Source organism: Megalobrama amblycephala, linkage group LG1 (genome assembly GCF_018812025.1).
Source record: "Megalobrama amblycephala isolate DHTTF-2021 linkage group LG1, ASM1881202v1, whole genome shotgun sequence".
Classification (NCBI taxonomy): Eukaryota; Metazoa; Chordata; class Actinopteri; order Cypriniformes; family Xenocyprididae; genus Megalobrama; species Megalobrama amblycephala.
Window position 1 is genome coordinate 64,977,179 of NC_063044.1, and position 27,739 is coordinate 65,004,917.

At 35.0% G+C, this 27,739-nt stretch overlaps 2 protein-coding genes across 4 annotated transcripts; both read left to right on the top strand.

Moving 5' to 3' along the window:
• Nucleotides 1-4,647: 4,647 nt before the first annotated feature.
• Nucleotides 4,648-10,309, top strand: LOC125279900 (butyrophilin-like protein 2). 2 transcript variants are annotated; one of them, XM_048210033.1, is made up of 4 exons: nt 4,648-4,815; nt 7,004-7,348; nt 7,454-7,804; nt 10,203-10,309. In XM_048210033.1, exons 1-4 carry the CDS (start codon nt 4,767-4,769, stop codon nt 10,283-10,285), a joined length of 828 nt encoding a protein of 275 aa, XP_048065990.1. In that variant the 5' UTR covers nt 4,648-4,766; the 3' UTR covers nt 10,286-10,309. The 2 variants fall into 2 exon arrangements, with proteins under 2 accessions (XP_048065990.1, XP_048065998.1); XM_048210041.1 differs by lacking the exon at nt 10,203-10,309 and adding an exon at nt 8,604-8,670 and having other exon boundaries at nt 4,649-4,815.
• A 102-nt stretch (nt 10,310-10,411) lies between these two features.
• LOC125279860 lies at nt 10,412-23,603 on the top strand. 2 transcript variants are annotated; one of them, XM_048209963.1, is made up of 15 exons: nt 10,412-10,514; nt 10,858-10,950; nt 11,333-11,407; nt 12,064-12,177; nt 13,164-13,232; nt 14,201-14,278; nt 14,531-14,611; nt 16,683-16,787; nt 16,970-17,047; nt 18,883-18,951; nt 19,079-19,174; nt 19,344-19,442; nt 20,941-20,959; nt 21,054-21,105; nt 21,213-23,602. In XM_048209963.1, the coding sequence occupies exons 1-15, from the start codon at nt 10,478-10,480 to the stop codon at nt 21,276-21,278; spliced, it is 1,131 nt and encodes a 376-aa protein (XP_048065920.1). In that variant the 5' UTR covers nt 10,412-10,477; the 3' UTR covers nt 21,279-23,602. The 2 variants fall into 2 exon arrangements, with proteins under 2 accessions (XP_048065920.1, XP_048065929.1); XM_048209972.1 differs by lacking the exon at nt 16,970-17,047 and having other exon boundaries at nt 21,213-23,603.
• The last annotated feature ends 4,136 nt before the right edge of the window (nt 23,604-27,739 follow it).

A 27,739-nucleotide genomic window follows, 5' to 3' on the forward strand; every position in this document is an offset into this window, starting at 1 on the left:
TGCCTACAGCTCAAATGTAACAATGAGCAATTTGCAAATAAAATGATTTATTTTGTTAAATATTTAAGTAGCCTACTACAGTAATTTATTTTTGTTTAGTCCTATGTTGACCTGTTATGATTAAATGTCCAATTCAATGAACTGTACAGTATTTGAGCTCTACTAATTGAGTGTAAAATTAGTATTGGCCTAGATAAAAGTTTACAGGAAATGTATTTTGAGTTGCAAACAATAATCATAAGTAATTTTTATAATTATGAATTTGCTCCTACTTTGAGTATCAGGTAGGCTATTGTTTAATTCAATTAAAATTTATTTCTATATAGCACTTTTCACAATTTTGCATGGTTGCAAAGCAGATATACATACATATAGAAAGTAGTTACAAAATATTTGTAATTATGACAAACAAAGAACACCACATAGTCAGTTTGATGAATGGTGAAAGAACTTAATGTACCTGATCAGTAGTTTTTATTACTTTAGTGTATTTCTAATGCATTCCAAAGCACCTACTGCAACACACTTTACCCAATAATGCTACTTTAATGTCCACATTTCAAAGTGCAACGGGCCTGCAGCCCTTTGGGCTGTCAAAATATTATGAATTATTTAACAAATTATTAAACCGATCCTGACCAGTCTTTCAGACACAAAAAGTTAAAATGTCAAATTCAGAAATGTTAACTGCATGAAAAGTAAATAATTTTAATTTATGCGTCACATTTAAATCCACAGCGTAATGCGAGACCGCCAATTCATTTCATTGCATTTTAAGTCAATGGTGCATTGAGAGTTAAAGCATGCAAAGAATCGGCAGAGAAATGTTATAGATAGTTTTATTCCATCTGCTCACACTGAAACACAAGCAATTCTGCACTTTCACATTTTTCCACAAACAAACGGAACTGTTGTCACATAGGCACAGAGACAAGGAGGTAAGATCCAAGTGCAGCTTTAATGGGGTAATCCAATACACATAATCCAGGCAGGCGAGGGTCAAAGTCCACAAAACAGTCCATACAAAATAAAGCCAAACACAAACGGAAGCCGGTGACATGAAATGAAACCACGATAACAAAAGCAGAAAACAAACCAAGTATAAATAGACAGACACTAATGAGCAAACACAAAACAGCTGGGTGCAATGAAACGGGATAATGAGTCCGGAAAGTGTGTTATGGGAAATGCAGTCCAAGGGGTGAAAACAAGAGTCCGGGTAGGAGTGCCCTCTTGTGGCTGATTAGGGCACTCTGTATTTTAGTGCATTCACAAGAATAAAACTAATGTTGTGCCAGTTTATGCAATTGTTTCATGTTGTATTAATGAAAAACCATGTCAAGTAAAATGGAAACAAAACATTCTTGATATTTAATGTTGTGTCTAATGGTTTTATTTCTTCAACAGCTTAAAGTTAATTTTGTGTTATGTACAGGCCGTTTCACATCTTTTAATCCATATGATTTGTGCTGTCATTAATAATGTCTGTTCGCTTGTCGTTAATAATGTCTGAGTGGTGGTGCAATGGACAAGTTGTGTGCTCTTGTGCAACAGTGACCCAGGTTTGATTGCAGCCTGTACTGGTTCCTGCATTCAATAAACAAATACATCTGTTCCCATTGTCACACTGATGTTCACTGGATAAGTAAGTTACTGGTATACTGGTGGTGTCTGTAAAAGGCATATTCTTAAGCTGTGACTTTATTTATAAAGATGTGAAGCACACTATAATGATTCCTTTAGCACACTTCCAGTTAAAGGGAAAGTTAACCCAAAAATGAAAATTTGATGTTTATCTGCTTACCCCCAGCGCATCCAAGATGTAGGTGACTTTGTTTCTTCAGTAGAACACAAATGATGATTTTTAACTCCAACCGTTGCTGCCTGTCAGTCAAATAATAGGAGTGAATGGGAACTTCTACTATAAGAGTAAATAAAACTTGCATAGACAAGTCCAAATTAAACCCTGCAGCTCGTGACGACACATTGATGTCCTAAGACACAAAACGATCGGTTTGTGCGAGAAACCGAACAGTATTTATATCATTTTTTACCTCTAATACACCACTATGTCCAACTGCATTCAGCACTCGTTTAGTGAGGTCTGATCGTGCTCTGACAGCAGCAGTGATGCCTCACGCATATACTTCAATAAGAGCGAGACATCACTGTCGCTGTAAGAGCGAGATCAGACCTCACTAACGAGTGCTGAACGCGGTTGGACATAGTGGTATATTAGAGGTAAAAAATGATATAAATACTCACACAAACCGATCGTTTCGTGTCTTAGGACTTCAATGTGTCGTCACGAGCCACAGGGTTTATTTTGGACTTGTCTATGCAAGTTTTATTTACTCTTATAGTAGAAGTTCCCATCCACTAGCAGTATTTGACTGACAGACTGCAACGGTTGGAGTTAAAAATCATCATTTGTGTTCTACTGAAGAAACAAAGTCACCTACATCTTGGATGCGCTGGGGGTAAGCAGATAAACATCAAATTTTCATTTTTAGGTGAACTATCCCTTTAACTTGGAATGCTATTGCAATGTGTTTTAAAATCAATAAAAGTTTGGGTCCCACTTTATATTAAGTTTTTTTCACTTTATATTAACTACTATGTACTTACATCAAAAATTACTACTATGTACTTATTGGGTTCATACTGAATGCAAAACACTTTTGCTGCTATTGAGGTGGATACGGGTAAGGTTAGGAACAGGTTTGGTGGTATGGGTAGGTAGAGGTAAGGTGTAAGGGATGGGTCAACAGTGTAATTATAAATGTACATAGTAGTTAGGGCCACTTAATATAAAGTGGGACCAAAGTTTGTTTTCAGTATAATATTAATGTATGTTCAACATTCTTACAATGTAATTGAATTGCAATTCAAATGTCACCAAAATACATTTGAAGTATATGCTGAGTGAATTCTGCTTTTCAAAACTTAAATACAAGAGTATATTTAAAGTGTACTTAAGTATACTTGGAATAGTTCCACATCATCACAAACGAGTATATTTAATACAACTTTAGTTGAACTTCAGCACTGCTTTTGGACTAAAATGAACTAAAATGCATTTAGTACAAAATTGGTTGAACTAAAATGCATTTAGTACAAAACCACCATCACCCCTGATCTCCACAGTGAAATAATGACTGTTTTTGCTGTGGGTTCATGGGGTGGCCTGGATGAGTGTTAAATATTGAAACATGAAATACTTAAATACATTTTGGATTTCTATATTTAATTAAAAATATATATATATAATCTTTTTTTTATTTTTTATGCTGAGCGCTGATAACAACTTGGGTTGTCCTTGCCCTCTTTAGTCCGGATGACATGGCATCCCAGTTTTCCAAAAAGAACTTCAAATTTTGATTTGTCTGACCACAGAACAGTTTTCCACTTTGCCAGCACAGTCCATTTTAAATGAGCCTTGGCCCAGAGAAAACGCCTGCGCTTCTGGATCATGTTTAGATATGGCTTGTTTTTGACCTATAGCGTTTTAGCCGGCAACAGCGAATGGCACAGTGGATTGTGTTCACCGACAGTGTTTTCTGGAAGTATTCCTGAGCCCATGTTGTGATTTCCATTACAGTAGCATTCCTGTATGTGATGCAGTGCCGTCTAAGGGCCCGAAGATCACGGGCATCCAGTATGGTTTTCCGGCCTTGACCCTTACGCACAGAGATTGTTCCAGATTCTCTGAATCTTAGGATGATATTATGCACTGTAGATGATGATAATTTTTCTCTGAGAAACTCCTTTCTGATATTGCTTCACTATTTTTTGCCGCAGCATTGGGGGAATTGGGGATCCTCTGCCCATCTTGACTTCTGAGAGACACTGCCACTCTGAGAGGCTCTTTTTATACCCAATCATGTTGCCAATTGAACTAATAAGTTGCAAACCGGTCCTCCAGCTGTTCCTTATATGTATATTTAACTTTTCCAGCCTCTTATTGCTACCTTTCCCAACTTTTTCGGAATGTGTAGCTCTCATGAAATCCAAATGAGCCAATATTTGGCATGACATTTCAAAATGTCTCACTTTCAACATTTGATATGTTATCTATATTCTATTGTGAATAAAATATAAAGTTTATGAGATGTGTAAATTATTGCATTCCTTTTTTATTCACAATTTGTACAGTGTCCCAACTTTTTTGGAATAAATATTATAAATAAGTATATATATTATTTTTCAATAGCTAAACATATCCAATTTGTCATCTCAGTCTTTTGGTCATTCTGACACAATGACATTTCTATTAATTCACTTTAATAGGAAAAAAATGCTATTTTAGCAAAACAGCCAGCACCAAACTGCTAATGTAGTTTCTTCATTAAACAAAAACAACAAATTTATAAAATGCTGCAAATTTTAAGCTATAAGCAGTTAATTATAGGCTATGTAGGCCTATTCAAAGTAAATAACCTAGTAGTCTATTCAGCAAAATACACATAAACAACAAGAAGAGCTTTTGCTGTCACGCAATAGCCTTTTGCCATTTCCTCATTTTTGTGTGTAATGTAGCCTAGTAGGCAAGTTGTTGCTCAAGTATATATTAACAGATACCGCTAAATATCCAACAGATAGTGATATAACGGTATTCTCTGCACATCTCCTGACGCGCGCGCATAATGAAAGTGAAAGTAAAAGTGTTTTATTAACACGTGGCCTCGTTTGAAAGACAGCGAACAAAAACTCTAATGTTCATGATAAAATTATTATTTTATTATAGCTCTTTCTTTGTATAAAGTATGGACATTAAGTTTATTGTTATTTCAATGTTTCTGATGATCGCTGATGGTACGTATTGTCACTTTACGTTGATACTTGAAAATAGCCTTCGAGATTTTATTTTTTATTATATATATATATATATATATATATATATATATATATATATATATATATATATATATATATATAATCGGTAACACTTTACAATAACAGTACATGAATAATCATGAACTAATACCTGAATTAATAGTTACTTCAACATGAACTCATGATTAGTTAAGATATGAACTAATCATGAACTAATGAAGAGTGATCCTTAACTACTACAGGAGTCATAAGGATTCATGCATGAAAACAGCAGCCTTAACTATGCGTTAATATGTTTGATAATTAATGCATTAATTAACATTTAGGGTAAACTAAAACAAACAGTCTCTATAAGAGTAAACAAGAAGTACTCTGAATTTGAATTAAACGTGATTTAATACTGTCATAATTTACACTGTAATATCGTAATCTGCCATCTGCAGCTTTGAGACAAATAATTGGAATGGCACATGATTGTTTAGTCATTAATTACATAGATCCGTCTAATCAAATGTGGAAAATAGACTAACTACCACTAATAAATTTAATTTGATCTAAACCGTTTTCTGATTTTTATAGTTCATTTACATTTAGTCATAGCTAAATAGTCATAGTTTATTCCCGGAACTAAAGTATGTAGGGTTTGTTTCTGGTGGGACTCATTAGTGGCGCACGCTATGTGTTCTCTTGGCGCGTTTGTTATGTTGTTGGCATTTGGCATTTTAAACTAATAAATGTTGACTGCTTTGGTAAACCAAATTATTAATTAAAGATATATTTTACATGTTTTATTGGGATTTTCAGGAGGTTATGTGCAGTTATTAAAGTTAATAACTTTTAATTAAGTTAATAACTTTTTTAGTTAAAACAGTTCTGTATTTGTATTTTTGTCGTTTAAATGTATGTGCTTTTATTAGCATTAGCTTGTGGATGCGCCCTATTTAACATGTAAATGTGCCTTATGTGTGTCTTTACAGGTATTTTATGGCTTGCTTTCAAGTCCATATATGTTTAATTATATAAATAAAAATAAAATACAAATACTTTTTATTTTTTTATTTTTTTGTACTGGGGTGTAAAGGAATAACGGTGGCACTCTTAGTGTTTATTCATATATTAGTTAATGATTTGTAAGTGCATCATTGTGTCATGACTTTACTTGAGGGGGCACAATCATAATTTTAACTCATTATTAACTAACCATATACTAACATCAACTAATGGTTTGTTAATGCATACTTGTGTCATGACTACTTGAGGGGGCACAATCATAATTAATTAATTATTAACTAAGCATATACAAACATCAACTAATAGCTTGATAATGCATAATTATGTCATGACTTTACTTGAGGGGGCACAATCATAATTAATTCATTATTAACTACTTACCAAATTCAACTCATGATTTATCATCAACTTTAAATACACATGTACTAACACAACTACATAAGTATTCAGCCCAGTTAAGTGATGTTGTGTGACTTTTCAAAAAGTCAGAGAATGGAGGTACAGTATGATCATGGCCTGCGTCTGGATGGAGAGTGAACTTCTGAATCTGAATCCAGCAAATGTTCCCTGACCTTAGTTCATGTTTCCTGTTTGGTTATTTTTTTTGGGAACCGATTCCTCAGGAACTGTTGTAAGTCACAGTTGTTTAGTTTGATAGGAAAGAATGTCACAAAACATATTAAGACCTTTTAAGATAAATGATTAGTGTATTTAGTATTTTATATGTTTGATAAGGAGGATCAGTGAAAATAATGACAAACTAATCCTGTGCCTTTCAGTAATGTTTATAATGAAGCTGCTGATGTCACTAGTTTAAATTCTGACAATAATAAATTGTTTAAATTTATTTCAAAGTCCAAATATTTATTATTCCTTCAATAGAGACTGTTTGATTTAGTTTACCCTAAATGTTAATTAATGCATTAATTATCAAACATGTATTAACGCGTAGTTAAGGCTTCTGTTTTCATGCATGAATCCCTATGACTCCTGTCGTAGTTAAGGATCACTCTTCATTAGTTCATGATTAGTTCATACCTTAACTAATCATGAGTTCATGTTGAAGTAAAGATTAATTCAGGTATTAGTTCATGATTATTCATGTACTGTTATTGTAAAGTGTTATCATATAATCAGTTTCTCTGTTTCTTTACAGGCTTCACTGTACGTGGTCCATCTGGTCCTCTGTTTGTTCCTCTGGGATCTTCAGTGATTTTGCCCTGTTATGTTGATGAACTCTTACCAATGAAGGGTCTGGAGGTGGAATGGAGAAGAACAGACTCAGAGACTCTGGTTCATCTGTATCAAGATGGTGAGAGTCGACCAGAGGCCCAGCAGCAGGAGTATCATGATAGAGCTCATTTCTTTACTGATCAGATTCAATATGGAAACTTCTCCCTCCGTCTGGACAATCTGAGAGCTGAAGATGAGGGAAAATACACATGTAAAGTTTACAGTCAGCAGGAATCTAGTGAAACTGTGGTTCAAATAAAAGATGTTGGTGAGTGTGAGACACTTGAGGTCTAGTTAACACTTGAGGTCTAGTCAATGAAAATGACATTTTATGTTGTTGTTTTTTATGTTTAAACCATTCTTATTCTTTCAGAGTGTTTGCGAGTATCAGGATCTAATCGGTCTGTATCTGCATATGATGGTGAAGACGTCATTCTGAGCTGCTCTGTAGACTCTCACATCAAACCTGAACACATTGAAGAGGTTAAATGGATAAAAACTGATGAATATATTCTGGTTCTGCTCTACCAAAACAATGAGACTTTACCAGATTCATCAAATGAACAATACAGAGACAGAGTTGAGTTCTTCACTGATGAAATCCCCAAAGGAAACTTCTCTCTCAGACTGAAGAGTGTCAGAACTGAAGATAAAGGAGTTTACATGTGTCAAGTGTTTGCTGGAGGACTTTCAGCCAATGCAATGGTGGTACTGGAGAGACTGGGTGAGTTTACAAAAACAGCTAAATAAATTAAAATAGAAACTAAATATTTGTTTAGAACAAAAAAAAAAAAAAAAACTGAAGGTACTGATTTTGCAGTGTAAAACTATTCTCTGACATCAGTGCCTCACACAGATCATTTCATTACTTCTCTCACTCCAGTAAAAGAGTGCGTACACACTGTTTAGAGTGTGTGGACGGTGCACATATACTATGTCAAGTTTATTTTCTTAATCCTGATATATGTGTGGAAAATGGCCATTTTGTGCATACACAGCGAAATCCCCAGAGTTAAATCAACTCTGCTCAGATTACATATGGTCCCTCTCTATATAGTGTTAAAGTAACACTGAAACAGAGTGAAAGTTAATGAGTAAATTAAGTGATTAAGTTATGATTGAGCATTAGTGATGAACGCCTGCTGTTAACAAGCAGAATCACTGAAAAGAAGCACAATAACTACAAAGGACTTCCAGCCACAGCCTAATGAAATCAATAAATAAAGACATACAAACTCTCAAAATCTGATTAAGCAATTCCACAAACATAATAAACTTTAACTCTGCTTCATGTTTATTTAACTCTATGAAGAGGGACCACATGTTCTCTGAGCAGAGGTGATTTAACTCTGGGGATTTTGCTGTGTATGCACTGTTTAGGGCCCTGGTATGCTGCGGCTCACTGACATGGTTTTAAATTTATTGTTATCCTTTTTTTTTCTTTTTTTTTTCTTAAAACATCTTAAAATGCACATAGATCATGTAAATCTTCTTCTTTTCTTTCTTTTTTTTTTTTTTTCCAGGGGGCATCTTTTGCTGCATAATTAGTAAATCCTGACAGTTTTTCACATTTCATTATTGACTGTCAAAATGTTTTAAACTAAGAAGTACAGCACTTTTAAGACCCCGATGTACTTCAAACGAAATCGAAGAACGAACTGATGTGACGTCATTTCGTACAAAATCAGGCCAAAACGAAGTTTCATCCCTATGCCTAATGTGAGCATAAGTGTTGGGATGGTTTAACTTAAAGTAAACTTAAAAGTGTAAAAGCTAAAGTGCTAAAGTGTAGAACTAAGCTTTCACTTCTTAGACTAAAGGCAGAAACTCCCCAAATCAAGCAACAATTGAAAATGGCTACATTAAAGGCCTGGAAAAGCATTTCAAAGTGTGAAACCAAGAGTCTTCTGATGTCTATGGTTTACAGACTGGTTCCCGTGACTGCTTGCAAGGGATTTACAATTAAATATTTTTCCTCAATGTCAAATTGCAAAGGCTTTGCAAATCTCATCATCTACATTGCATAACATCATCAAAAGATTCAGAGAAACTGGAGAAATCTCTGTGCATAAGGGACAAGGCTGAAGACCTTTATTGGATGCCCATGGTCTTCGGGCCCTCAGACGATACTGCATCCCTCACCGGCATGATTGTGTCAATGACATTACTAAATGGGCCCTGAAATACTTCCAGAAACCACTGTTGGTAAACACAATCCGCCGTGCCATCTGCAGATGCCAACTAAAGCTCTATCATGCAAAAAGGAAGCCATGTGTGAACATGGTCCAGAAGCGCCGTCGTGTCCTGTGGGCCAAGGCTCATTTAAAATGGACTGTTTCAAAATGAAAAAGTGTTCCATGGTCAGACGAGTCCAAATTTGACAGTCTTTTTGGAAATCACAGACCCCATGTCCTCCGGGCTAAAGAGGAGAGGGAGACCTACCAGCGTGTTATCAGCGTTCAGTTCAAAAGCCAACATCTCTGATGGTATAGGGGTGCATAAGTGCATACGGTATGGGTAGCTTGCATGTTTTGGAAGACACTATGAATGCTGAAAGGTATATAAAGGTTTTAGAGCAACATATGCTCCCCTCCAGATGTTGTCTATTTCAGGGAAGGCCTTGTGTATTTCAGTAGAACAATGCAAAACCACATACTGCTGCTATTACAACAGGATGGCTTCATCGTAGAAGAGTCCGGGTGCTGAATTAGCCTGCCTGCTGTCCAGATCTTTCACCTATAGAGAACATTTGACATTAAACGAAAGACAACCATGAATTTTTCATCAACTGGAAACCTATATCAGGCAAGAATGGGACCAAATTCCAACACCAGAACTCCAGAAACTCATAACCTCGACGCCCAGATGTCTTCAAACTGTTTTGAAAAGAAGACGAGATGCTACACCATGGTAAACATGCCCCCGTCCCAACTATTTTGAGACCTGTAGCAGGCATCAAATTTGAAATGAGCTCATTTAGTGCATAAAGTTGTAAAATTGTTCTGTTTAAACATTTGTTATGCTATCTATGTTCTATTGCGAATAAAATATTGGCTCATGGGTTGTATATTAAATGGATCAGTGCAGTTGTTAATGTTATAACTGATGTTTGTGTTTCACAGGTTTCTCTCTTTTGCACATTAACTGTGTTGGTTTTCTGTTTTGTTTCTGGATCTGGAGCTGTACTTCTGCTCTGCCAGTCTGATCTACTGCAGATCAAAAAACACAAGGTGTGTTTGAAAGGAAAATCTTTTTATTTCTTGTGATTAACTGTTTATGTGTTACTGTAAGTGTTTTTGCTCATTTTAACTGTGATTATTCTGCATCTTCTCTTCAGTCTCCAGAAGCACAATCTGGAACCTTCAGCTCTTCTCTGGTCTTTTGTCCAAACATCTGTATGTCCATCGCCTTCTTCTTCTGGGGTCTCACTGAAGGTGAGATTAGTAGTAGTATATATATATATATATATATATATATATATATATATATATATATATATATATATATATATATATATATATATATATATATATATGTGTGTATATATATATATATATATGTGTGTATATATATATATATATGTGGCAGTGTATATTTATATATGTATACTGTATATATGTCATGTATATATATGTACATATATATATGTATGTGTGTCCCCGACTAATGCTGACTATGTTTATTCTCTTATGATGGGACTTTTATTTATCTATCTATTTATTTATTTTTTATTTTATCAATATTGTTTAATAACCGTCAATGAATATTCTGTTCCAGGATTTCTGCATGAGACCGTCACTTGCTGTGCTCTTTATATCCTGAGGCCTGTTATGTTGATTTGGGCTTTGCCTCATTTAAAGTATCTTCATGGTATGTTAGGAATTTACATTTTTATTATTATTATTTATTATTATTTTTATTCTTATGGAGATCAGAAAATGCAAATTGATGTCAACATATTAAGACTTAGCATGACAATATTGTTAGTGATTAATTCTTATTGCAGTTAAATATATTAAATTGTCAAATACAGAAGCATGAAATTATCTTTGTTTTATTTTCTTTAGCTTATTTTTTAATTGTATTCTAGGCATGAATTGAATGTGTCAAGGAAATTTGTAGTGTTTGATGAAAAAATGTCCTACACAACCTAACACTGCATAAATATAGAGTACAAGTAATGGAACAGGATATGTAATAATAATATTATATAATGACTTAATTTGGTGTATTCAACCCTTTCTGTCCACAGACAACATTAAAACATGGATCAGGTCTTTCAAAATAACAAGTGAATTTGCTGTTTTTACAGTCATTGTTTATTCAGGTGGGTAAATCTTGAAATTACATATCAGAGGTCATATGCTCATTATTCTGAGCGTTTTATGAAATTTTACCTGATTTGTTAACTTCAGTAGACCTGGCAGAATGCAGCTGTTAATTCTTACCCCAACCATTCTTTCTAAAATCTGGTCGTCCAAACCTGAATACTCAAAATGATCAAAAGACAAGCAGCACTTCAAAGTCTTACAAACTGTCTAGTATCCCAGGATTGCTTTTTTTTTGTTTGTTTAGCTGCCATTTACAACAACAAGTGTGATTTCTCCTGAGCATCTGTTTCAGTGATTTCTGTCAGGCTGCATCCTGCTTTAATTAGTACAACAGAAAGTATGGGTGTCATAATTTTAAATGTTTGAATGTTTGAAATATTGTTCATTACAAAATAAGATTACACCTTTTTATAGTTTATACTTTACTGCATTTACTGTTGCCTTTTCTAAAATATCATGATGTACATGAGGTGACCTTCACTTTTCTTGGTACAGATTCAGTCAGTTTAGCCTTATTTAATTCAGGAAACTGTTTGACAAACACTGTTCAGTTCACTACATCTTTACATATGTTCTGTTCACACTCAGGACATCATTTATCTTGTGTGACATTTATTTATTAATTTATTTTATTTATTTATCTATTCCTCAGTTCTTTTTACATATGGATGGAGAAAGAGTGCACATGATACAAGCATCGAACCTCGTGTAGGTTCTGGACTATACTTTGGAGATGTTGTGCTGTCATGTCTCCTCCTGAGTGCAGGTAAGAGTTTCTGTGTGATTTGAGTCCTTACATTGTTAAAGCTTAATGGCAGGTTCTTTCCTGAAATTTACTCACCCCTATGTCATCCAAGTGTCCATGTCTTTCTTTCTTCAGTCGAGAAATTAAAGTTTTTGATGAAAACACAGATTTTTCTCCTTATTAGGTTAAGTAGTTCATGCAGCTTCAAAGAGCTTTAAACGATACCAGACGAGAAATAAGGGTCTTATCTAGAGAAACCTTCACTCATTTTCTGAAAAAAATTGAAACCATAAATGCTCATCTTGAACTAGCTCTCTTCTTCTTCTCTATTAGAATTCCAGCATTGTAGACACTGCTAAGTGTATTACTGCCCTCCTCAGGTCAAAGTTTGAACTAAATTGTCATATACAATATGCTAGTTCAATACTATATAACAATTAGTTCAAACTTGGACCTGAGGAGGGCAGTAATACGCTTAGCAGTGTCTACAATGCTGGAATTCAAATAGAGAAGAAGAAGAAGAGAGCTAGTTCAAGATGAGCATTTCTGTTTAAAATGTATAAATTTTTTATTTTTTTTTAGAAAATGAGTGATTGTTTCTCTAGATAAGGCCCTTATTTCTTATCTGGGATCGTGTAGAACAATTTGAAGCTGCAGTGAAATTAATTTTGACCTTCAACTGTTTGGTGCCCATTGAAGTCCACTATAAGGAGAAAAATCCTGGAATGTTTTCATCAAAAACTTTAATTTCTTTTCGACTGAAGAAAGAAAGACATGGACATCTTGGATGACATGGGGGTGAGTAAATTATCAGGAAAAGTTTATTTAAAAGTGGACTAATCCTTTAAGTGTATATAAGCACAGATTTATTAGGTTAAGTAGTTCATAACAATGGCTTTGTTCATATAAATTTATTTTTATTCTACAATTACCAAAAATTGTAAACAAATACATAAGAGGAAAGTTTCCTTTTTAGGCCTAACTGTGTGTTAATGTTTGACTTTTAGTTGAGTTCATAAGGCTATCCAGTCAAGAGCGGCCAAGAGGGGCTTTTTTCTCACGCATCCAAACTCTAGGTGAACAAACTCTGATCATGCACTCTCAATACACCATTTTACATAGTCACAAATATATTTTAATATAGACTGTGTGTTACTGAGTGTTGATAAGGAATGAAAATTCTTGACACTCTACTTCTTAAACCAACAACATAAATGAGTTACATATTATTGACATCAATGTGGGCAAGCATTACTATTGTGATCATTTCCCAGCAGTAACATTTAACTGTGTAACATTAATCTATATCTCAATTTATCTCCACATTGTTTTAATCAAAAAGTTTTTTGAGCAGTATACTGCATTAAAAGCCAGGATGCCTTTCTGCGCTCAGTTTGCCTATTTTCCCTATGTTGGCATGAGTTTCACTGCGTCCTTCAGTTTCACCAACAATCCAAAAACATGAAGGATAGGTGAATTGAAGACAAATTTGTCTATAGGTGTGTGTGTGTGTGCGTGTGTGTGTGTGTGTGTGTGTGTGTGTGTGTGTGCGTGTGTGTTAGCTTTGTGATGGACTGGTCATCAATTCATCCTCCCTATGGTACAAGATGCTGATATAGTCTCCAGTATTACTGCGACCCTGCATAGAAAATGAATAGATGGGTGCTCTGTGTGACCAGAATTATACTGGCCAAATAGTTTCTGTCACATCATAATCTCTAGTATATAACTTAGTGATATGAGCTGTGTGCCATCTTTGCACTTTCCAGTGTCATGAGAATAGAAAAAGTACTTGACATCATGTGACAGATATTTATCTCAACCAGTCAGCAGACTTCAGTTATCTTTCAGTGCTGTACAACTGATGTTCAGTGCTCACTCTGTGTTTGAGAAATCTATCATAAAAAAGGTGTTTAAACATTTCAAAATGAACAACCAAGCAGAACAAGAGAAAGAGAAAGAGAGCGGGTTCCTGTACAGTCACTGTAGTTATAATCCTGTAATTATTCTTCTGTTCATGTTTTCTTTTCTCTCTCTTTTTTAGTTTTGTTAAATGGGATTTTCCTCTTGTCTTCGAGTCAATTGTCCCAGTTGATCTTCTCATTTGGACTTCCCTCTCTAGGTAAGACATGAATACTGATCCCTTAATTAATTACACTGATATGCAACAAGTAGTTTTAAATTCCACCAGCTTACACTGTTTTTCTGTGTACAAATCCAGTTGATTATAATTCAGCCAATTTCATCTCAATGTAGAACTGCTGAATGACATGCTAACATGAATGTGAAAACTGAATTGAAGTCATTAAGAGCGCCATTTAACATTCATGTTTAAGAACTCCTGAGTACCTTATGACTTATTCTCTTAATTTAGAATTTGTAATGATGCCATTTGTTCAAGCACTACTGCTTCTCTGTGTACCAGTTTTACCTTTTCTTCAATCAAAGTTCATATGTAAGTACATGCTGAAATATATTCTTATCATTATTGTATTTGTGTAGGTGTGGAAAGAGTAAAACCCATAATAATATTCCTTCTGTATGTGTAAATTTGTAATTTTGAATATTGTATGAATAGAAATATGTGTATATAAAAAATATATGCTTAATTTATTTGCTAAACCATGATTTAAAGTCACCATGAAACAGGGGTTGCTGTTGAAACTGCTGTATTGTGACGTTTTTGTTGTTGAGTAAAAAGTACGGTGGCCGAGAGAGCTCAACGCGCTGCAAATGAAGAAAACACATGCAAATAGAAAAAACATTAGCAAATAAAGAAAACATCTTTATCAGTTTGACAACACATGCTCTGCAAAAGTCCACAACACATGCAAATAGACAAATGCGCTGCAAATAGCACATACCAGGCCCAGTGATTTCAAGCCCTTCTGCGATGATCTGAATGATGATGATGATGATGATGATGATGCTACTTTTAGAATTAAATTAATATTTGAATTTGCCCCGCAATAATTTATAGCGCATCACGCATAACCGATGTGCTGTAATAAGATTAGATAACTCCTCATTAAAAAAAAAGCAACAACTTGTTACACCTACATCTCATCTCATTTTTTTCAATACGTACGGGCCACAAGAGAAATATTAAGAAATAAATTAAGGTTAAATAGTGTTATCAGAACATATTTGTTACAGGTAGCTGGTGTAGAGATGAGGGAGATACGGATTTCCACAAATATAGATACTACTTTAATAAACACAGGGCAGGAACACCAAACATACACTTTAACAAAACAGAGAACGGATGAGGAGTGAAGGGAGTGAGTGCAATATAAAGGCAGTGAGGATAATCAAGTCCAGGTGCGGGTGTTGAGTGATGATGGGGAGAAGACGAGGGAAGTGAGTGCAGGTGTGGAGAACAGGAGGCTGCTGGGAATTGTAGTCCAGGGAGACAGGGGATCTGTGACAATGTTGAGGTAGAGCTCTCTTCGCTTTTGTTTTTAGTTTCACTTTCTGCAGTGAATAATTGACTGGGATTTGAGACATAAAAATCAAGTAAATTATTAAAAATATGTATTATTCATTATTAATATTTTATTAATGATATTTTTTAACGCAAAATAATACCCCCCAAATCGTTTGTCCTGGCGCCGGGACTGGCTCAGACCACAATGAAAATGTTATAAGGGAACACATTGACGTACTATTGTTTGTTAACATTCTGATCATATGTGCATTATGAGCAGGCCTATTTGCAGCGCATTTGTCTATTTACATGTGTTGTGGACTTTTGCAGCGCATGTGTTGTCAAACTGATGAAGATGTTTTCTTTATTTGCTGGTGTTTTTTCTATTTACATGTGTTTTCTTCATTTGCAGTGCGTTGAGCTCTCTCGGCCACCGTAAAAATGGCTATTTAATGAGCTACACCTGGGAAGCGCACCGGCCTTGAGTCTCTCATGCAGGAGCTCCGGGAGCAACAAAGAAAAAAAGAAACAAAGAAAACAAAACAAACACAGAACAAAATGAAAGTAATGCCGGCAGACCCTCGCGGACGTCTGCCGGCCACACAAACATAATAAAACATAAAATAATATCCAGGCCTGGTCCTCTCTCGTCCTTCACTGTCGTTGCTCCTCCTTTTATGCTCCCGGAGCTCCTCCGTGAGAGACTCAAGGCCGGCGCGCCTTCCAGGTGAAGCTCGTTAACTCTCGCGCCACCGGCCTCGCGCCGTTCCCTCACGGCTCTCGCCCGCCCTGGTCGCCACAATAAAAGACAACAATTCAGGGACTTGATTTTATCCATTGGTTGTTGGTTGTATTGTGAAAAGTATAGTGGTGTGTAACTGAATGGAGGCATATCTGATTGTGAGTGCATATGTCATAGACATCAAGTGAGTCAAAAATAGGAAGATGAAGTTATGAAATTTTTCATTACGATTAAAAAAAAATGTTCAAATTTGATTTCATGCCGACTCTTCTCAATTGATCTGTCAGATTTGAGATCAGTTCTAGTATGTGACCTGAGAAAGTTTATGAATTCAGATGGTCATCTTTTCATTTACAGGTCTCTGCCAAAGATGGATAACATTATTTTGGATAATAATAATAACACTCCTGGATATTGGCCTTGTGATTTATATTCATCTAACCATATTGGAAAGGGAGAAAGGTATGCTACTTATTTTATTTTTGTAATTTTCATTTTCATCTAAAAAAACTTAATGTATATGTAGAGTTTTAAAGAGAATGTTGTTGTTGTTGTTGTTGTTGTACAAAAGTAAAAGTGTGGAAATTGTTGTGGGAAATCACAAAAAAAGCATGCTGGTCAAAAGTGCTTGTTTTAATCAACAGAGTACATGGGATGGATCTGTGTGATTGTTTTTCTTGAAGTTCTGAGGATGATAGCAGTCTATGAATTCAGCATGACAGGTATTATCACTGAATTACAATGATCACAATGTATTTTATTATCCCAATATTTATAAAAGGGCATAAAAATATGGTGCTGAGAAATTGGATTATTGTGATGTGATTGCTTATATATGCAAATGAGCAAATTAAAGCTTTATATAAAATGTATAAATCATTATTTATATTATTAAAAGGAAAATTAAGTTATATAAAGCAGATATACCCTTTAGACTTTGCGCTTGCTAAACTGCACATTGTTTTCATTTCTTGATCACTTTATTGGTCATGATGGGGTTTTTGTGAAGAGACAGAACTGTGATGTCTGAAAGTATTCAGATTCCTTCATTTTGGTATGTTTCAGGATTATGCTAAAGTGCTTTTTTTCCCACATCAATCTACACTCCATATATCATAATGAAAAAGCAAGAACCAGAGTTGTGATTAATTTTGAAAGAAAAAAAACTGAAATATCACATTGACACTTGTGGTCAGATTTACATTACATTAACAGCTTGCATCAGCACAAACCCTCTTTTTGGAGTTAAAAAAAACTACAGTCAGGATTTACTAAAGACACTCTGTGAAAGATGAGCAATGAAAAAGTGTGGGCACAGTTATATTTGCCACTGTAGTTTTCCTTTCAGATGCAAAACTTATGAGAGGAGGATATTTAAATAAATCATGCAACATGATTCTTTAAGGTTGTTGTAGATTTCGTTTGCCAAGCCACAATATTTTTAATTTGCAAAGATTCAGAGATCTAGAAACGACTACATCACTACAACATTCATTGATCTGAGCTTTATGGTGAAGCGGCTCTACAGAAGCCTCTCCTCTGTGAAGACACATGAAAACCTGCTTGAAATTTGCAAAATGACACCAAAAGGACTCTTATTAAGAAACTAGATTCTCTGGTCTGATGAACCTCAATTCAAAGCATCATGTCTGGAATAAACTAGGCACCGTTTATCACCTGCACAACACCATCCCAACGGTGAGGTTGAATCATGAAGTGAGGCTTTTTATAATCGACAGGGACTAGAGAACTGGTCAGGGTAGAAGGAAAGCTGGATGAAAAAAACAGAGAGATATCCATAATGAAAACCTGATCCAGAGCTATCAGGACCATAGACTGGGCTGAATGTTCACTTTCCACTGTCAAGTTTTACAGAAATCCAGGTGTGCAAAGCTTCTTTTATCATAATCTAAAGACCTGAGGCTGTAATCACTGCAAGATGTGCTTTATTTCTGATTACTAATGCTAATGTGACAGATCTTTTTTTTATATTTATATATAAATTTGTTCTACATATTAAATAAGTTATTACATATGGTTTTTGTTTTGCCATTATGGGGTATGGTAAGTAGACAAAAATGAAATTTGAAAAAATGTGAAGCAGTTTAGCATATAAGTCTTCAAATTTATTCTATTCTGTTATCAACAGCATTTTTTGCATACTTCTTAAAAGTGAAATGATTTCTATAAATGCAGTGGTCAGATGCTGTGTGGCTTCCTCGTGTTCTGTGTTCTTTCTGAACATAAAAGCAACAGACAAAAAAACAATTTTAGTGAAAAATAGAATAATCAGGAAGAATCAGTCAATAATTAATAATTGTGTGAATATTATGTAATCATGTAATCACTAAAAAAGTAACTGTATTATGAGTATTTTAAAATTTTACAATATTGTCTCCCTTTACTGGACCACCTTGATTTATTCTATAGTGTTGTTGTTGTTGTTGTTGCTGATGTTACTGCATTTTATTTCTAGAATAGATATGATCCCAGGATAAATCCATATTTTCTGCTCATCCATTGACATGAATCAGATTTCAGTTTTGTTTTAATACAGATGAGTTAGAAAATTCAGGAGTCCAGAGACAACAACAGACTGAGACGAGCCAACAAGGATCACATGCATGTAAATACACACTACTCAATCCTAATACGAGTCCTAATTTAAAATTGTATTAATATTTCATCGAAAAGAGATCTGCTTAATTAATGCAACGATTTGATTGTGTTTGTTTTGTGTGTGTGTGTTATAGTGCATCTCTGTCATGAAATCATGTACATGTTTGGAGCAGTTGGTCTTGTTTTGTTGAACTCTGTTACACTGACAGCAGAACTGATCCTGAAAGCACGTGAGTGAATATAATATAATGGAGATCTTTTACCATCACACCATTTTTATCTAATTTTGCAAATAGCATGCTGAAAATGAACTGAACAAAGTTAACTACTAAAAAATGCTTTACCATTTTGCTTTCAAATGTCTGATGCATCTTCCTTTCTCTTCATTTTAATTCTTAGGAAACGGTGAGCGTATTGTGAAGGATCTGAGAGTCCTTGTCTTCCCCTCCGAATGTGTTTTTGCCTTGTATTGCCTGGTTTTACAAATGCATGCGTTCTGTAAGTATCATTTATTTGTATTTTTTCCCTTTATTACATAGTAAAGAACAGAAGTGATAGGATAGTGATGGGGAGAGAGATTAAAATCTTTGTTAAAGGAGACAGAGTTGACTGACTGTCAAATGTCCCAGCTGTTCACATTTTAAATAATGACTCAAACTCAGGAATGACAGTATGATCCATGTGTGTGAGTTTTTTAAAAAGGTTTGGTTAAAAAGTGGTCAAAATCCAGTGAATCTGTTCAAAATACATTATTGCAAAATTATTGGTTTGTGAAATGCTGTAAGATACCCTTAAATGTTGATCATAATCTCTTGAAAATATATATTTATTTATTTTTTTGATGCCATAGAAGAACCAATTTTGATTCACAAAGAACCTTTCAGATAACAGTGTTTAAAGAGCCATGGTCCTGTTTACACCTGGTCATTGTGTTTACACTTCTCTGATTATATGTTTATCTGATCATGGAAAGACTTACTGTAGACCAAGATTTAAATCTGGTCACTCAAACCACTTCAGAAGGTTGTTTGAGACACATTCCTGATGAAACTGGACAGGTGTAAATGCTTCTGGTTCTGCATCACACATCGCCACAAATATGAAGAAAACAGCTGGAAATGAAACTGAAAGATTCCTGAAGCTCAACACACAATCATCTTCATTTAAAGTAGCGACACTAAATGATCTTACAGTGTATCTTTTTACAGTGTTGATGCTGCTCTCTGTTCTGTTGTGGTATTTGATCTTGAAATTAGCTGATGATGAATAAAATGCAGCTCATATCAGTTGCTTTCATTGACATAAACTCTGTTGAAATTGCATATACTGTAGTGTGGGAATTGAAGATTGTGTTTATTTTCATTTTGCAGAGACACATTTATGTGGCAAAGTGTAAATGGAACAGTTTTAACAAAATGGACTGCTATAAATATAAGTAAAAATGCATGAATTGACCAGGTGTAAATAGGCCTTTAGTGTGTGTGTGTGTGTGTTTTTTTAATAATCTAAAGAAACACTTTTTAAATGCAGTTATCACTGTTTTCCACATTCGTGAAGCAAATATGTTTACACGGCTTTTTAAAAATTCCGGGTGCCGGTGTTTGACATGAGTTTGACCAATCAACGTACACTTACGTCACCGATAGTTCCTATAGGTTTAGACCCGACTGTGAAGTAGGAGCTAATTTAGTTCCCCTATAAGGAGTTTCTAGAACTAAAATCGTTCCTAGTTCCTGCGGTGCGAACATGGCAAAATCTGTGTACTTCTGCCAATAGTTGTAGGACCTATGAAAAGGTTCCTCCAGTGTGAAAGCCCCTGCAAATGATGATCTGTAACAGATGCAAACAGTTACTGAAATAAAGGAGGTTCAACAGCTGATAAAATGAGACAAACATTTACTCCTTACAGAGTGTGATTTACTTGCTGTGGTTCTGATTTTGATCAGTTATTAACATTTTAAACAACTTTCTCTCTCTAATGTCTCCTGTCACACAGGGAAGATTGATACAACTGAGTAAGTTCAGATTTCAATGCCGCTCTTTTGTATAAACAGTACCTTCATCTGTGTATATATCAATGTTAAAACTGTAATTGTGTTTCTAATACAGATCTACACACGATCAAAGGAACTCAGATCAAGCAGAAAGCCCTCAACTCATGGTGACACAATAATTATGTGTGATATAAACTCATCTGCAGTCTAAGCTTTGACGTCTTCATATAGAGTTCAGATGTTGCCAAATAACAATGTCTTCTTTTAATCACAGAAGTCAGAGACTCATGAAATGGAGAATCTGTCTGAACCAGATTCTGCTTTTTCACAGACACCGTAATGAGACACAGACTCTTCTACATTTCTCCTGCACTTTTATGCTCTCTGTCTGCAGTAGATGAGCTCCTCTGGAGTAAAAACCAACTACCTGAGACTGAAGACTTCAAAAATGTCTGTCTTCTGCCTCAAATTACTTGAATAATTTTATATTGGTTGTTGAATTGTTTCAAAAGTGGCAGTATTAAGTTGTTGCAGTATTAAGTAAACTAAACATTTCAGTCAGATTTCGTTACAGCTCTTATGTAAATGTGGCGTATTTAAAAATGGTGAATATTCATCTTTGAGTATTTATTAGTTAAATATGAAATAGTTGAACATGTTTTGTAAATGTTTTTTGTGTCTATTGCATCTGTACTGTACTGCACTGTAAAAAAAAAAAATCCCGTGAAATTTACGTAAAAAAAAATGGCAGCTGTGGTTGCCAGAAAAAAATACGGTAAAAAATAAAAATTGTTTCCAACCTACCAACCTAATTTACCAACCTAATGAAGTACTAATACCTGTTTTGTACTTTTGTAATACACTGACAACCATCAATAACACAGTGGTGATGAGAGTCACATGATCAGGGGCACCGCTAAGGGGGGAGAAGTTAAGACTATTCTTAGGGCCCATGCACTTTTGGGGCCCCCAGTGATCAGTTTTATTAGTAGTAACAGTCAGTGCTCACTAGTACGCAGTACCCCGGCACTTCTCACATGTTGCCGGTATTCTGAACGCCAACACCGAAACGTAGAATCATCAGGCTATTAATTTATTGTATACGTCGCACGTTCGGAGCTTGACTGACTGAAGCCCAATTGTTTGATTTTGGATGATTGGCACGCTAATCACTGTAGGCGCGTTCACCGGCTCGCTCAAAATGTGCCACCCACTTGGATTCTATTAACGATAGTAAACGCTACAGAGAAAGTCGAACATGATCTAAAACAGCCTAAAAAAAAATGACTGATGAAAAGAGGGGAAAACATCATCCTGCAAGCTTTTTAAACACACGAAGACCACATTTACTAGAATTGATCACGTTCTATTGTATTTATTGTGGCAATAATAGATTTTTCACTAAGGAATAGATTTTTCACTAAGGATTTATATTACAGCTGTGGCATGTTGTAGCTATAGTTTCTAAACTGTGTTGCTAGTTTTCATAACAAATGCTATAAAAAGAAAAAAAAGAAAAAATGGCCTTACCTGTAATTGTATCCTTATTGTAACAAATGCTATAGTTAACAATTACAAGAACTGTTATTTTAAGGCTGAGTAAAAGTTAGAAAGAGCTTTAAAATATGGACCTTCTTGAATTTTTGACTAAATAATTGTTTTTGTTTAAGAATGTATGTATATAAATATATGATTACTGTACTGTATTTTTCTATTACATTTACATTTGCATAATAAATCATCTAGCTTCAGCCATGGTAGGTCTCTGACTACATACTGATATCTAGAGGTCAAAAGCAATAGCAAAAGTAATCATTAAATTGCAGACAATGATTTTGGATAGCTAGGTTGACTTGTATGTTTGGTGCGGAATGGGTGCGGTAGGGGCCCCAACCTCATATTCATTTATAGGGCCCAAAATTGCTAGCGGCAAGGTACACACAGTGTTATTCACACAAAAACTAAACACCATCATGGTAACACACAATTTTTTTTTAAATACTATAAACTCTAATTTAACAACATTAGATGTAACATAAAACCCTAATGTATATAACTGATTAAGAAAAAATTAAGAAACGAAAATAAATCAAATCTGTCATGCAGGGAATTGTGGGAATGTCAATTTACAGTTTTTCACCATAAATTATACAATGACTTATTTTTCACTTCCAAAACCTGTAAAATCAGTCATTTTTTTTACAGTGCAGGCATTGTATTTTATGAACATGCTGTTACTTTTTTACTTTCGATGACACAGAGTCCTTTTTTGCCAACTGAAAATGGATCTGCTTATGTTTGTGTCTTTTATTTTGATAATGTCTCAGGGTATGTTTCACTAATAGTGGTGAAGTTGCAGAATTGGCTCTGAAAAATTTACATCTATCCTATTATAGTTGTTTAAAACAAACCCATTTGTAAAGTGTCTGAATTGTTAGTTCATGTGTGTGAGTGCATTTCAGTTATAATAAATGTTACGAGAATGCTTCTATATAGACATTCTATAAATGTCTTCAAACTCATTAGATAAGAAAAAAATCTTTCTGCTTGAGAAGTGTTCAGTTTATCTTATACCAGTTTTTCAGTAGACTATTTCTTTTAAAATGTAAAATAATGTAAAATATATTCCTGCATGGTTGTTTAAGAAATGATAATCTACACACTCCATCAATTAGGGTTAGAAGAACCTAGGCCTGGTTTCACAGACAGGGCTTAGACTAAGCTAGGATTAGGCCTTATTTCAGTTAAGTAACTTTTATAAATGTGTCTAAGAAAAAAAACATTACTGGTGTGCATCTTGAGAGAAAACAATTTTTTTTTTTTTTTTTTTTTTTGGTCGAGCGGGTTTATATATACAAACTCCATTTCCAGAAAAGTTGGGACATTTTGTAAAATGCAATAAAATGAAGAATCTGTGATTTGTTAATTCTCTTAAACATTTATTTAACTGACAAAAGTACAAAGAAAAGATTTTCAGTGTTTTCACTGACCAGCTTAAGTGTATTTTGTGAACATAAACAAATTTTGATTTTGATGGCTGCAACACACTCCAACAGAGTCAACAGATGCATGTTTACACTGTGTCTGTGCTGCGTCACCCCCTGGGTGGTTTCTACTGTGACTACGTAACACTATTTTGGTCACAAGCCACTTCCTCTGTTTATATTACTCAGCTTCTTTTAAAGGTTTATAGATTCAGGAGGAGTCAGGTAGGCGTATAATATTTTCTTCTTAGATTATATTATACTACCGTACCTCCTAAGCCTATGGTTCAGATATCAACCAAGCCAACCTGGGTGGTAGGCTTGGTTGATATCTTCACCCTCAGAGGACAGCTATGCCTGCTAATGCACTCCCACAGCCCTCTCTGTTGCGACTGGTTGACAACCTTAACTGACTTTGTAAAGTCTGTCGGGATATCTTTATAAAAATCTATCTTTTTTGACAACCAACTTCTGATACCCCAAATGGATTCTCACTCTATAATAAACAGACCGAGACAATAGAGAATCAGAGAATCAGAGTTTGAGGGCAGTCCTTATTCTCATTTTATTATTTCTTGCAAAAGAAAAAGCTAAATACACCACTTTATGCCAGCTAAGCTGGAAGTTCCATGGGCCAGATAAATAATTACATTTTAAAGGGTAACACTTTATTTTACAGTGTCATTGTTACATATGTTACATGCAATTACTATAGTAATAACTATAAATTATGCATAATTACATGCAACTAACCCAAAACCAAGCCAAACCCTAATCCTTACCCTACAGTAAGGATTACTGTACCCAGTACTGTACAGTACCCTTACTCAGTACTTAAATGTATAACTACAGTGTAACAAAGGCAACTTAAAATAAAGTGTAACCTTTTAAAGTTTAGCCTCTGTTTTCAACTCAGTAACACTCCTCTAAGGAAATCAAGTGTCTTCTTTGATCTTCTGAGGGTTGTGGTCTGGCACTGGCTTCCGCTTGCTGCTTGTATGCTTTCTTTCTTCAGCAAAACCACACAACTACACAGAGAGCTATAAAGGCCCACTTACATGTATCAATTGCTGTTACTTGCGTCTATCACCTTTTTTATTTGTGTCAATGCATTTCCTGTTTGCGTCAATGGCTTTAGCAATACACACATTTTTGTTATTGTACATTTTATTATCTATCTATCTTACCTGATACAAGTCAGCTGCTCAACAGTCTGTGGACACAATTGTCTGATTCTCCTTTTCATGATGGACCTTACATTTTCAATAAGAGACAGATCTGGACCTCAGGCAGGCAGTCAAGCACATCCACTATATGGTGTAGAGTGTCTAGAAACCTGAATGAGTTCTGTAATTGTCTTGCTTCCTAGAAAAGATGTCATCTTGATGGCAGTTTATGCCTCCATGTGAATGGTGCCTTCAACCATATGCAAGTTTATGACTGTATATGACATCCAGTCTAATTATACAGTCATAATCAGATCAGAACGCTGGGTCATTATTGGCCAGTTCCTGTGGGCTGCGTCGTGCTGCTCATGTGAACAGCTTCGGCCAATACTGAGCTGGCGTTCGTACGTAAACATGGAAGTGCTGATATACATGTACTGCTTACAGTGTCTGTTTGTACAAGAATAAAGTTAAACATATTCATATATTATCTAAAAAAAGAGTAAGAAATACATTTTTAAACTCATTTTGTCAGAGCGACGACTAGTCTAATAATTAGCCTAGAACTTCTGCATACATACACAGTACATAATAAACACAAAAACTAGATGATATTTTGTCTGGTAAACTTTATCATTTCTAGATATGTTGACCAGCAGCAAATTTTCTTAGAGGAAACACTAGTGTGCTTTCTCTGCTCTTAAATATTTTCTGGACTAGTATAAATATGTGAATTAATGTAGTGATTAAGTATTATTTTCCAATAGCAAAAAATATCCAATTTGTCATCTCAGTCTTGTGGTCATTTTGACACAATGACAGTTTTATGTAATTCAATCTAATAGGGCAAATATGCTATTTTAGCTAAACAGCCAGCACCAAACTGTTAATGTTGATTCTTCATTGAACAAAGTTTGAAGCTTTATTTTTTGTTAATTTAGCTATTGTATCAAATAAATACCAAGGATTGTGTTTGTTTTCTTCTAAGAGCATAGAAAAATAAGTAGACCTGGCAGTTTTTTAAGGCCTTTCTGTATGTAAATGTGTTCTTTCCACGAAATGCGAAAAACTCCAGCTGCACTCTCTTAAGGGCCTGAGTGTGCGTACCACGGCTTAGGACTAATTTCCTTAATCTTCTTTAAGCGCAAAGGAGCAACTGAATCTAATGTGCTAGAAAAGAGAGAGTCAATAGTTTCTGTTGCAAAATTGAGTTCTTCTAAGCTATCTGGTATGCTAAAGAATGAAACAGATCTGGAAGATTATATATAAAGCAATCTTTAGTGGTAGAAGTGATAGTTCTACCATATTTGTGGCAGGGTGGTGGTTTTGTAGCCTTGGTTTTGCAGCCTTTTTAATGATTGCAATCTCAGGCCTCTTCTAACCCTAGACCAAAATTAGAAACTTGTAACAAAAGGCAATAGGCTATTGATTGCGTGTGACACAGCAAAAGTTCCTCTTGTTGTTTATGTTTTGTATTTTGCTGTATATCCTACTAGGTTATTTACTTTGTGAATTGTGCTGGGGTAGGCTACTTCCTTATAGGAAGCTTGGCATAAATATTCACTGTTACACTAATGATACTCAGCTCTATATTTCTTCGCACCCTGATGAAACTTAACATGTAAATCACTCATGTGAATTGGTAAGTCAATGCAAAAAATAGACATTGGCGTGAATGACGCAGTGCGAATTGAGCGTTTTGGGCGAATCACGCAAGTTGAAAAATCTGGACTTTGCCGGAAATTCGCCGTATTTTACAACTACTTTCCCACTGACGAGTTGTGTTTATTGTGTTTATTTATTATTGTGTTTAGGGCTTCTTCCTTTTGGGCATCCATAAATTGCTGGCTTTTACTCATCTTGACTTTATTTATGAAACCGATGACCACTAATTCAGTGAGTGAAAGGCATTGCCTAGCAATGTACAATATTTAAACATAAGGGAACTCGAAAATACAGGCATTATATAACGGGTAAATTTGACCCACGCGGCGCTTATAGGTATAAATGCCCCGTTTTTTGATCTGGTATAATCTAAACAATTTTTAACACCAAGGGATTATAAATTACACAATTTTAGTAAGAGTCAATGAGTGGGAGACTTGAATGTTTTATTGAAAACCTATTATGTACATTTGAAAAACAGCCACGGGTAAAATTTGTGTTAAAGGGTGTGAATGGGGTCACACGCGAATGAAGCAAGTAAACTTTATGTTGTTTAAGTAAACTTTATTAAATGTTAAAGCGTCCAACTACGCGCAAATAGAGCAATTTATTTGCTCAAGTCGTGTCTGTTGTGAACACCTCATAACACTTGATGGCTGCTCTGTTAAGTCTTCATCATCAGTTAGGAATCTGGATGTGCTCTTTTATTCCAATCTTTAATTTGAAGGCCATGTTTCTAGCATTTGTAAAACCACATTCTTCCATCTTACAAATATATCTAAACAATGGCATCTGCTCACAATGACAGATGTGAAACAGTTCATGCGTTCATGACCTCAAGGCTAGATTACTGTAATGCTCTACTGGGTGGTTGTTCCGCTCGCTTGATAAATAAACTACAGCTGGTCCAAAACGCAGCTTCCTGTTGTATAGATTTTAAAATCTTGCTAATCACTTACAAAGCACTAAATGGTTTATCTCAGAAT

What these genes read in the sequence shown, in the direction of transcription:
- LOC125279900 (XM_048210033.1), top strand. Translation starts at nt 4,767, where the DNA reads ATGGACATTAAGTTTATTGTTATTTCAATGTTTCTGATGATCGCTGAT. An exon ending in GTTTCTGATGATCGCTGATG is followed by an intron (nt 4,816 to 7,003) that starts GTACGTATTGTC and finishes GTTTCTTTACAG; the next exon opens with GCTTCACTGTACGTGGTCCA. An exon ending in GGTGGTACTGGAGAGACTGG is followed by an intron (nt 7,805 to 10,202) that starts GTGAGTTTACAA and finishes TGTGTTTCACAG; the next exon opens with GTTTCTCTCTTTTGCACATT.
- LOC125279860 (XM_048209963.1), top strand. Translation starts at nt 10,478, where the DNA reads ATGTCCATCGCCTTCTTCTTCTGGGGTCTCACTGAAG. An exon ending in TCATTTAAAGTATCTTCATG is followed by an intron (nt 10,951 to 11,332) that starts GTATGTTAGGAA and finishes TTCTGTCCACAG; the next exon opens with ACAACATTAAAACATGGATC. An exon ending in AGAACTGATCCTGAAAGCAC is followed by an intron (nt 19,175 to 19,343) that starts GTGAGTGAATAT and finishes TTTAATTCTTAG; the next exon opens with GAAACGGTGAGCGTATTGTG.